The 12,189-nt window shown below is 45.0% G+C and overlaps 2 protein-coding genes and 1 long non-coding RNA gene across 5 annotated transcripts in view; 2 read left to right on the forward strand and 1 right to left on the reverse strand.

Moving 5' to 3' along the window:
• Positions 1-7,821, reverse strand: part of LOC309851686 — a 132,074-nt gene extending 124,253 nt beyond the window's left edge. The window contains exon 1 of the long non-coding RNA XR_014304866.1: positions 5,988-7,821. This is a non-coding gene — a long non-coding RNA (uncharacterized lncRNA). The remainder of the gene's footprint in view (positions 1-5,987) is intronic.
• The window catches only part of ALDOC (aldolase, fructose-bisphosphate C), a 1,020,901-nt gene that overhangs the window by 692,605 nt on the left and 316,107 nt on the right, over positions 1-12,189 (forward strand). The gene's annotated exons all lie outside the window — the stretch shown is intronic.
• PHF12 (PHD finger protein 12) overlaps positions 1-12,189 on the forward strand; it is a 42,500-nt gene that overhangs the window by 12,009 nt on the left and 18,302 nt on the right. For all 3 annotated transcript variants that reach the window (XM_082707054.1, XM_082707053.1, XM_082707055.1), the window contains exon 3: positions 10,390-10,462. In XM_082707054.1, coding sequence (XP_082563180.1) covers positions 10,390-10,462 — 73 coding nt within the window. The remainder of the gene's footprint in view (positions 1-10,389; positions 10,463-12,189) is intronic.

Raw genomic sequence — 12,189 nt, forward strand, 5'->3', positions numbered from 1 at the left:
CCAGTTTTCCATACCTCTGAGACTCCTCTGGAATACACAATTACAGTTGTTGATTCTTCCTTCCAAGGAAGAACATTCCCTGGGAACATCAGAAAGTGTCTGCTGAGGCCAGAATGGTGACTCTTCCAAAACACTTAGGCTCCAAAATCTTATCAGGAGGGAGGTGAATAAATGAAACCCGTTTTCTTTCTTTCTTTCTTTTTTTTTTTTAAGATTTTATTTATTTTTATTTGAGAGAGAGAGAGTGAGAGAGCGCATGAAAGGGGAGAAGGTCAGAGGGAAAAGCAGACTCCCCATAGAGCCGGGAGCCCGATGCAGGACTTGACCCCAGGACTCCAGGGTCATGGCCTCAGTCGAAGGCAGCCACCCAACCAACTGAACCACCCAGGCTCCCCGAAACCCATTTTAAAATGTTTGCAGCCACCTCTCCATCGTGGAGAAGCCAAGATTGCCAGAATAGCCAAACTAATGATAGATAAGGCCCTGTGGCACCCAGTCTCAGCTTGTCGAGAAGTTAGCAGGGGCAACACCTAGTGTAACTGTTGGTACTCTACCCTCCCACCCTCCTTTTGCTGCCCTGACTCATAACCCTGTTCTCCAGGTGTCCTTCACTGGGAGGATGCCACCACAGCCCAGCTCTGCATAGAAGGCAGTGAAATTTGGGGGCCGCTAATTTGAAAGGATCGTACGCCTGTGGAAGTGACACAGCTAGCGAAGTTTCTCAATGGGGCACTTGTAATGGCCTGGCACTTCATTGGTCTCCTTGTTAACACTGCTCCTGAGGCTCTGCATGAAAAAGCCAGCGGTCCTTGCACTTTTTATGTACTTTGTGACATTAGCTGTATTTGAGTCAGTAGCTGGGATGGAGGAGGGTAAGGAATTAAGGATCAGGGACCCCAGGACCTTTCTGCTCTCGTTTCTTGTATCTTCCAGTGTGGCCGTCTTCCTAGCCTTTGAAAGGTAGGCTGTACTTGAAAATAAAAACTGATGCCCATACAAGTGTCCAGAGGAAGGTGGCTATTTATGCTGACACTTAAATTTCATTAGATTTTGTTTCAAGCCATTAAATTGGGGTACATTAATACAGCTTTTATGCTTTAAAAGATAATTTTTAAATTAAATCTTACTCAGCATCTCTTTTCTAGAACTGGTTTCAGTTCTAGAAGCTGGTTTCGGTTTATAAAAGGCTTGTTTTCTGTGCTCATAGGTTCTTTGTAGATAAGATAGCTACCAGGAGGCAGAGATGTGATGGTGTTCCTATCAGTGGTTACCTTCCCTCCCATTTTGGCTAGTACCAACGCAGATCCTCAGCTGGCCAAGGACAGCGGGGCTGGTTTGAGGGAGAGCAGGCCTGCTCTGAGCATGTATTGTCTTTTGCAGTCACTCTTACACAATGCTGTTAGATATGATTGTAGGATTTTTATCTGGTAGTGGACCTCAGATGGATGGACGAGACCCATGAACTGTGAAATTAAAAATCAAAACTGCTCGGTGCTATTGTTTGCTGGCTGAATACCCCACCACCACCCAAAAAAGGGAGGAGACATCCAGATGCGGGGAGGGGTCAATGAAATCTTTCTTAGTCTGATATTTTAACTGAGACTACCATATATGGCTAGAGAGCTTCTGATTCTTGGAGAATGATGGGTTCTGACAGGAGGGACCCTAGCAGTTCACGCGACTGACCCCTTTTAGAAGTGAACCCGAGTGGAATGCTGTATGTATATTGTGTACAGATATGCTGTCTGCATAGTGTTCCTGTTCAGTCTTCATATTAAATAGAATATTTTGTCAGTCTAGGAAGAGACAATAAAATGTCTTCTTTCTTAAATAGTTTTCATCTGTTTTGCTTCCTTTTGTCCTAAGACACACACCAAAGCTTTTAATTTGGTTAAGTGATATTTCCATGTCTCCCCAGCTGCCTTTGGCTCAAGTTCTAAAAATGTCAGTGTCACTTAGCTGGATAGACATTTGCAGGCCATACATCATTAAACTAACATATTTTTAAAAAATAAGTCCAGAGCCTAACACCATTTTGTTCCCCACCATTTTTATCTGCATGTTGTAATGGGGAAAAAAAAAACAAACCAGGTCTCTGAAATCAAAGGCAGTCTTTCTGCTTCCCTGTCTCCTTCTCTCCCTTCACCTCTCCCCTCCTCCCTTTGTTCTCTCATTCCCCTCCCCCTGCTCCCTTCCAGTTCCATATTGAAAAACTGCTTGCGCTGGATGGATAATTAACGCAGAGCTATGGAGCAACAGGTCCCACTGGTGGCGACTAAATCTGAAGTAAATGTTAATGTGGTGCAGGCTCACGTGTGTATTAATAGGTGAGGGAGATGAGTGAGGTGAGACTCAGATCAGCCACTCTGGTGTATGACTTGAAATAGATCCTCTTAATTAGAGAGCCAAGAACCATGACAACTAACACCTTCCACCAGCAGTGGTGGGCTGCCGCCTCATTAGTGAATGAAAGAGGCATTCTAAATTAAAACCGGACTTCATCCTTTGGCTGTGAGTTGGGATCATCTGGCTCTGGGCTTTGAATCTTTGACACGGAGAGGGCTATCAGCACAGGCATTACAGTGAGCCGAGGGGGGGGGGTGTGTGTGTGTGTGCGTGTGTGCATGTGTGCGTGCGCGTGTGTGTGTGTTTGGTTTTCTCTTCCATAACTCCAGAAATATACCAACCTAGGCAGCGTCATCAGCTATAGAGTCAGGTCATTTGGATTTGTTTGTGGGAGTCTGGATGCTGGAGTCCTGCCGCAGAGGCTGGCTTTAGGAGTTTTAGTTTTGAAAAATAAATGCAGGGGCACCTGGGTAGCTGAGTCAGTTAAGTCAGTCCCCATTCTCCCAAAGAGAATTAAAAAGAAAAAAAATCGTTGGGATGCCTGGCTGGCTCAGTCAAAACAACATGCGACTCTTGACCTCAGGATTGTGAGTTCCAGCCCCTTGTTGGATATAGAGATTACTTAAAAAATAAAATCTCCAGGAGCACTTGGGTGGCTCAGTCAGTTAAGTGACCCACTCTTGATTTCGGCTCAGTTTGTGATCTCAGGGTTGTGAGATGAACCCCCACATTAAGCTCTGTGCTCAGCACAGAGTCTGCTTGAGATTCTGTCCCTCCCTCCAAATCCCCACTCCTGCATACATTCCCTCTCTCTCTAAAATAAATAAATCTTTCTTAGAAAAATTAATGCTTTGACCAGCTTTCTAATTGGTTTGTGTACAGGTATTACTGTCATCGGTTTATAGGCCCTGACAGGCCTCACAGAGAGCCACACCAGGCTTTGAGATGCATATCTTTCAGTTGTACAGTCTTTGAGGAATTAGAGCTCTATTGTTACGAACTGTTTTATAGCTGACAGAATGTCTTTGAGATCAGGTGGTGGTCAAGCAGCAAGTTAGAAAGCTGTGAATAGCCACTTTCTGGCCAGGAATCGCAGGCCAGGGCCTTTTTTTTAATTATTTTTTTTTTTAAGATTTTATTTATTTATTTGACAGAGATCACAAGCAGGCAGAAAGGCAGGCGGGGGGGGCGGGGGGGGAGCAGGCTTCCCACTGAGCAGAGAGCCTGATGCGGGGCTCAATCCCAGGACCCCAAGATCATGACCTGAGCCGAAGGCAGAGGCCTAACTGAGCCCCCCAGGCCGGGGCTTTTTAACAAATGATCTGAGAGGAAACATTTATAGCAGTGAAGGCAGATGGATATCTGCAGAAGCTCTGCCCTCGCAGGGTACTCTCTAAAGAGCTACATTTCCCAAGACAAGCCAGCTCACAGACTTTCCAGGACTCCCCTTCCTTTCTAGGACTTGGACTGTTCTCAGAAGGAATGCTAAAGTCTTAACGTACTTTTGGGTTCTAGATGAACAGCTGAGTCCTCTGTAGGTCTTTAGGGTAGGTTCAGTTCATAGTTGATTGTATGTGGTCTAGGTCTAGTCATGGTTGATTGTATGTGGTCTCCTCGTCAGCTCTCCTTTTCAAGTTGTTCTAGGCTATGATCCCTGAGAACAAAGACTTTGAAATCTCACCACTTAGCACGTTGCCTAGTGTGAAATAATTAATTGTTCATTAAATGCTTGAATGACTTTGATCCTCTCTCCCCAAAGGCTGTTTCTTGGTGGGATAGATCATAACTTGTCTGCTTTGTCTCTTTCCTCCAGTGTGGTGCCTCTGGCATGGCACTCGTTAGTTAGTTTAGTTAGTAAGCAGTGGGAATGCAATAAATATTGACTGATGGAGAAGGAAGTGCTCAACCTTGAGATTGAGAACGCTACCTTGATGGATAGTCCACTGTGTCCCCCAGAAATAAGAGAACTACCAAAGTTTTGTTTTGTTTTGAGGAATTAGAGCTCTATTGTTACGAACTGTTTTATAGCTGACAGAATGAGGACTCAAGATTTGAAAGAGCCAAGAAACTGATTTGGGTTGTAATTCTGCAACTTCACTGGTTCTGTGGCGTTAGATAAGTCCTGTTCATCACCTGCATGATGGGAGTAAGAATTCTCACAGTGAGCTGGTAAAGATCAAATAAGACCATCTGTGAAAACACTTGTGTACTGTAGTACACTATGTAGATGTAAGATGAGATAATCGTTCTGCTATTTCTAGGCTTTAGTGATTAGGAAGCATATTGATGTCTTTACAAGCAGCACTGGCTCATTATAGCGTCCTCATGGTTTTCACTGCTGAGCAGCGGAAACTCTGATAGAGCATTTCCAACATTACCTGACTTCTTAACTTTTAATGATTTCCTTTTATAGAGAATGGCCCTTAGCACCTTGTCTTCACTGATACATAAGGATAAGAGGATGCTGAGACAAAGCCTTGTTTTTCTTGACAAACATATCATGGTTTAAAGACTCGCATGTGTATAATTGTTTCAGGGTTGCACACAAGGGAGTATCATTCTTATGGGGGAAAGAGCTTTGAGATGGGAAAGTCTTCAGGATGTGGATGAGGGTCCTGAGGTTACAGAATCTCCTTTCTCCCTAGAATCCTTTCCTTATTGGCAGTATTTCTGACATAGAGCAAAACTAGTCTTTTGCAAAGCAGCCTCTTTACAAAATAGTTCCTGAGCTGATTACTCCAACAGTCTTTCTTTCCTGGATCCATTTCATGAATCCTTTTGCTCTAGATAATTGAGTTGAAAAACTGCCTGCTTGGGGCGCCTCAGTGGCTCAGATGGTTAACCATCTGCCTTCGGCTCAGGTCATGATCCCAGGACCCTGGGATCAAGCCCCATGCTCAGAGGGAAGCCTGCTTCTCCCTCTCCCACTCCCCCTGCTTGTGTTCCCTCTCTTGCTGTCATATAAATTGGAAAAAAGGGGGGGGGGGACTGCCTAACTAAATATCTTGAAAGGAATTGCTAGGGGCAAAGAGAAAACTTTATGATGGGCAGTTTCTGTATTCCTGCTGTACCTGCGCTAAGCATTGTCTAGAAACACAGACTTTCCTTCCCTGTCCATCCTATCTTACAGTTACTGCCTTCTCAAAATACTGCATTTTCACGTTTATTTCAAGATGTACATTCTTTCTCTGAGAAAGCAGCAACATCTCAACAAGGCCTCACTCTTTTAAATGTTCTGTGTTCATCCTGGAGACAGTACTCTGACTTTCTTGTGCTATTCCCTAAACTCACAGCCCTCGGGCACCTGGGTGGCTCAGAGGGTTAAGCCTCTGCCTTCGGCTCAGGTCATGATCCTGGGGTCCTGGGATCAAGCCCCCGCATCGGGCTCTCTGCTCAGCGGGGAGCCTGCTTCCTCCCTCTCTCTCTGCCTGACTCTCTGCCTGCTTATGATCTCTGTCTGTCAAATAAATAAAATCTTAAAAAACAAAACAAAACCAAACTCACAGCCCTCATCATGCACTTTAGGGCAGACAAGAAGAGCCTGTAGCCGTGATCTAGAATTCTGAGAAATGAGTGTTCTTAAACTTGGTTTCCCTGAAAGTGATCCTTTAGAAACCAATCAGGAGCTACTTTTTAAAAACCTCTTAAGGGGCGCCTGGGTGGTTCAGTGGGTTAAGCCTCTGCCTTTGCCTTGGGTCATGGTCTCAGGGTCCTGGGATCAAGCCCCACGTCAGGCTCTCTGCTCTGCCTCCCCTCTCTCTGTGCCTGCCTCTCTGCCTACTTGTGATCTCTATCTCTCTGTCAAATAAATAAATAAAATCTTAAAAAAAAAAAGTCTTAAAATTTTTAAGCATTTGACCCACGTGTTTAGAAAAAGAAATGAGAAATCAAATTGTTTAAAGAAGATATAAATGAGTCAGGTGGGGTGGTTCAGTGAGTCTCAGGTTTGCAAGTGTGGACTTTGACTCTGATGTCTTACTGTTTTGTAACTTAGAAAACAAATTATTTCATATGTGATTTAACCACCAAAACAAGGGTCCTCCCAATTGCATTGCCTTGCCTCATGACTTTGGAGGGTTACATTCACTTCCTAGAAGCTCATTCTTTTCGTGTCCCTCAGTTCTTTCAAGCTTTATTGAGCACCTAGTATGTGCCAGGCATCTTGCAGAGTGTGGAGGTACAAAAATAAATAAGCCATAAAGAAAGGGATTTTGGTACAGTGTGGCACAGAACTGCTATAGGGAATCAGGGGTTGCCAGAGAAGGCTTCCTGGAGGCACTACCTGACTTGAGCCCCAAAACATAAAGAGTTTACTGGGTGAAGACATGAGGGAAGGCCCAGCTTTTGTGATTACAGGGAGCAGCTCCAGAATGAATAGACATGCAGTGTGGAGGAAGGGTATGGACTGTGTGGGGAGCCGCCAGGTTAATGAAGCTGGAGAAAGATGGAGAATTCTGGCCACAGGAGTCTTAACCTATAATACTAATACTGATAAAGCTTAAACTTTATCCTGTAATAAAGGATAGGGTAGGGTAGGGGTGATACTGAAGAACTTTTTAATTAGGAGGGTGATATGGTCAGAACTGTGCTTTAAATAACTAATTCTGCCAGCAGGGGTTGGGGCTAGATTGAGGGAAGTGTGAATGGTGGCCAGGAGGCCATTTACATCTTGGTAAAAGATCGAAGCTCAAACCACCTTGCTTTGCCCACCTCTGCTTTACATGTTTGGTGGATAGTGTCTTGGTACAAAGCCAAGCGGGCAGATGAAAAGAAAGGATGAAAAACTGAATCAGAAGTGACAGCCTTTTCAGGGTTAATTTTAATATGACAGCTGCTGAAGCATAGCAGTCTGTAGGCCTTTGCAGATTACATGCAGGTATCTCATTAGTTTGGATGTGGCCTATGTAAAAATCCATTGGAGAGAAGTGGGAAAGACTTTACAGGTGACATTCATCTGTGGTCCTCTGGGATTTGAAGACCTGTCACAGTAGACCAGTGTGCTCCAGTTTTCTGCCTCCTAGTAAGGATCTCCTGAGATTCCACCAAGGAAAAAGGGAGAAAAGGAAGCAAGGACCTGTGAAGGCCTGATAGAATACCTAGGGCTACAGGGAAGCATGGCAAAGCAGGAGCGAGAAATGTTTGCCAAGTCAAGTGCTCTCCTAGCTAGAAACAGACCAATGTAATATTAAGCCCTGGGACTTCAGGAAGAGTCCTTATGTTATTCAGCCCTCAATTTTTTTTTTTAGTATTTCTCGGGAGGGGGGTCTTTTTTTTAAGATTTTATTAGAGAGAGAGAGAGAAAACATGAGTGGGAGCAGGGGCAGAGGGAAAGGGAGAGAATCTCAAGCCGACTTCCTGCTAAAGCAGAGCCTAACTTGGGCCCCGGAATACCAGGGCCCCAGGATCATGACCTGAGTTGGAGGCAGATGTGTCATCGACTGAGCCACCCAGGTGCCCCTTTCTCATCCTTTTTTTTTTTTTTTTTAAGATTTTATTTATTTATTTGTCAGAGAGAGAGAGAGAGAGCGAGTGAGCACAGGCAGACAGAATGGCAGGCAGAGGCAGAGGGAGAAGCAGGCTCCCGGCCGAGCAAGGAGCCCGATGTGGGACTCGATCCCAGGACGCCGGGATCCTGACCTGAGCCGAAGGCAGCCGCTTAACCAACTGAGCCACCCAGGCGCCCCTTTCTCATCCTTTTTTGATGAAAAACTTCCTCCTTCCCATTCCAAATAGGTGATTCCCAGGAACCAAATGTAAGATTTTCTTAAGCATAAATGTAGCCTCGTTCTATAGAAGAGAATTTCTGATTCTGCATGCCTGAACTGAGGTCTCAATTTGCGCTTTTTTTTTTTTTTTTTTTTTTTTTTAAGATTTTATTTATTTACTAGGGCTCCTGGGTGGCTCAGTGGGTTGAGCCTCTGCTTTCGGCTCGGGTCATGATCTCAGGGTCCTGAGATTGAGCCCTATATTGGGCTCTCTGCTTAGCAGGGAGCCTGCTTCTGCCTGCCTCTCTGCCTACTTGTGATATCTCTCTCTCTCTCTCTCTCTCTGTCAAGTAAATAAATAAAAATCTTTAAAAAAAAATTTTTTTTTAATTTATTTACTTGTCAAAGAGAGACAGAGCACAAGCAGGGGGAAGGGCAGGCAGAGGGAGAAGCAGGCTCCCCACCCAGCAAGGAACCCCATGGGGATTCAGTCTCAGGATGCTGGGAACATGACCTGAGCCGAAGGCAGACATCCAGCTGACTGAGCTGCCCAGGTGTCCTCAGAATTTGCATTTCTCATAAGCTCCCAGATGATACTGATTTTTCCTTCTGATCTAGGTACCACACTTCGAGAACCACTACTGTATAGACATTAGAAATGTGACCCTCCCAAGGATTTAATAAAGTCTCATTATATGGTTCTTGGTGTTACCTTAATGGAAATCAGCGGAGGATCAGTAAGGCCTGCCCTACACAGCTCTGATCTGACTCAGTATTGACTTGAGTGACTACTCTGTGTACAACCTCTGTATTATAATATAAACCTACAGAGAGGGAAGAGATCCAGTCTTTGTGTTGGGCCCTCTAATGAAAGAAATAAGAGGGGCATCTGGCCAGCTCAGTTGGTAGAACGTGCAGCTCTTGATCTCAGGGTTGTGACTTCAAGCCCAGCATTGGGCATAGAGCTTATAATGAATGAATGAATGATAGTTCAAGCCCCACATTGGGCATAGAGCTTACAATAAGTAATAAATAAGAAAAGAGAGAACTAGGGTTCCTGTCTGGCTCAAGTCAGAAGAGCATATGACTCTTGATCTTGGAGTCGTGAGTTTGAGCCCCATGTTGGTTGTAGAGATTACTTGAAAAGAAAAAACCCCTCACACAAGGGAAAACAAGAGAAATACAAAGAGAAAGCGGTGGGGGTAGAGAAAGTACAAAAAGAGAACTAAACCATGTAGCTCAGAGGTCCAGGATGTCTGAGTAACCCAGGAAGAGCGTATGGAGGAGCTGTACTCGGTTTTCTGTTGCTGCGTAAAAAGCTATCCAACACTCAGTGGCTTGAAACAGACGCTAGTTATTATCTCTCTTAAGCCTGCAGGTTAACTGAGCTCAGCTGGGTGGTTTTTCTGCTCAGTGTGCTGTTGTCTGGGACCGCAGTCCTTTAGAGGCTCGTCTAAGCTGGCATGGTCCAAGAGGACTTAGTCACACAGCAGTAGTTCATGCTGGCTTTTGGCTTGGCATCCAGAGGAAGCTGTTAATTGGAGTGCCTTAAGTCTCCACAGTGTGGCCTCTCAGCGTGACAGCAGGGCTCTGAGATGGAACATTCCAAACATGTAAAAATGGAATCTGCAGGTCTCCTAACACCCAGCCTCGGAAGTTACAACATGGTTACCTCCGGGGCATTCTATTAGTCAAAACAAGTCACAAGACAAGCCTCATTCAAGAGGAAGGAAATGGCCTACCTCTGGATAGTAGGAGTAGCAAAGAATTTGCAGCCATCTTTAATCTACCATATGCTGATTGAGGCAAGTTTTACAGGATTAATAGGGTTTTAACAAGCACAGCTTTCTAGGAGAAAAAGTAGTGTAGAGAAAGAGATACCTGCAAGTCTTTGGTTTGACAGGAGGGGATTGGGGGGGGGGTCCTGGGAAGGGGTGATGGGTCTGTGCTACACAGGGCTCCGAATAGCAGGTGGAAGAGCTTAGCCTTACACTGACAGACTTTGAGGAGTGTGGAGGACCTAGCAATGATTTTATCAGCATGGTACAGTTTGGGAAATGATTCTTAAGGCTCCAAACTAGCTCTTTGTGTCTTTTCCTGTAAGCCTAGTGTTCATAGCTATGGATTTCTTCTCTTTCTGAGATGTGGGAGGGGGTCCTCACTCTTGAGGTTATTACAAATAATGCTAGGTAACCATTTTGAAGGAAGAGAGCACCCTAGCAGTGCTTGCAGGACTGGCCAGAATAGGGGACTTTCGTCTTTGTGCCAGACCCAGCCAGGCTTTTTCATGCTGCATCAAAGGTTAGTAATTAGTCTTGCCATTGTCTTTTCCCTACAGTAACCCTCCACTGAGTGAAGAGATGTTGCCTCCTGGGGAGTGGATGTGTCACCGGTGCACTGTTCGCCGAAAGGTAATAATGCTGCTTCCTGCAGGCTTTGCTCAGAATGCCAGATCTAGAGCACTGATATTCTAGAGCTAAGATGGCCTGGCCCTGAAGGCATTTTCGTCCCTTCTTCTTGTCTTTTCCAGCCCTGGAATCACCCTCATTCTCCCCATGGTGACTCTTTGGAATCCAGTAGGGCCTAAAATCCAAACATGAGCTGCTGAAATGGGCAGAAGAGGTGTGTTAATTTACTGAGCCCTGTTCATTCACTAGTGACAGGAGTAGGTTGATAAGTGGCTTGAATGTGGCAGCTATATCCATGACTGAAAGTGGCTAAAGAAAAACAAGCTTTTCTAGCTTGGTGGGAAAAAGGATTTCCCTTACCCCAAGGCAAATAAGTCACTGATATCCAGAGGCTTGGCTAGGTGTATGAGGGACCGAAGACTTTGAACCCATCTGCACCCCAGGTTGCCTAATCCCTCTTTAGCTCCCCTTCCCTTGTCTTTGATAATTCAGCACTGGCTTGGAGAACGTGATTTTCTATTTTGAGACCTTTTATGGCTTGCAAAAGCTAAATTCCTCTTTCTCAAAAAAGGAAGTAGGTGTGTTTCCATCCAGATTATGAGAGACCCAATCCTCAAATTATAGACTGTGGATTAGAATCTGTCTATGAATCGTAAACTATCTCCTTCCCTCCCATCACACTAATTACACAGCAAGCAACTTGCCTTCGTTGTGACATCACCTCTGTTTTCCCAGCCCCTGAACGTGATGTCACAATGAATGATGATTTCCTTGGTTGCAGAAACAGGATGAGATGATTCAGAGATTGTGGTTTATGTGTATAACAGTTTTTGGCCTTTAGGAAGGTAAACAGATAGACTTTTATTTTTCAACATGTGCACAAGGGTTCTTATTAAAAGGCAAGGCAAGGCCCAGTCAACAACTTAGCCCCAGCTGTAGTTTGATTATCTCCTAAGGTCCACAAACCAGGCTGTCCTCCAGCCTGTCCACCTCACAAGATCTCTCCCTGTGTGTCCCTGGTTAGGTTAGAGCAGGGCCCATTAGTAGCACCTGCCAGCCAGGAGGCCTTTCAGAAACCTGCCACTGAAGAAGCTGGATGTGAAAGGGTTGGGAACAGCTCAGGGAGAAGTGAAGCCAGGAAAAGAGGGTGGAAAAGAGGAATTAACATTAGTTTGGTGCCCATCATGTGCCGGGTATTTTGCATATGTTGTCTCATTTAATCCATACAGCCATCTGTGGGTAGGGGAGTTGTACCTCCATTTTAAAGAGGAAGAAACTGAGGCTCACTAATGTAGAGTAACTTTCCCAAGTTAGAAGTAAAGAATTAACAGAGCCAAGATTTGAGCCAAATTGCTTCGCTCCAAAGCTCTGTTACCTCTTCATCAGTTTTCTAGAAGCAGAGCTGCTTGGTGGGGATTCTTGTAGCCTTTTTCTAACATAGTGTGCTTTCCCCAAAGTGCCACTCCGACGTGCTCTCGGATGGCGCTCTTTGCCCATTGTCAAGTCTGCCTTTGCCAAGCACCACTATCTCTGTCCGCCTTTGACCTCCTGTAGTTATGCTGAAGTAGACTGAAATGATACATCCTTTGGCCCTCAGCAACCTCTGATGTTCAGGTCCTGTTCCTAGTGGAGGCTGGATCTTCCCCTGACTCAGAGCCTTCATCCTTTTCATATATGAGACCCTCTTTCTCTACCATATCTCTGAAAGGTGGAGAAGAAAGGTTTTATAA

The sequence above is a fragment of the Mustela nivalis genome (assembly GCF_964662115.1).
Source record: "Mustela nivalis genome assembly, chromosome: 17".
Classification (NCBI taxonomy): domain Eukaryota; kingdom Metazoa; phylum Chordata; class Mammalia; order Carnivora; family Mustelidae; genus Mustela; species Mustela nivalis.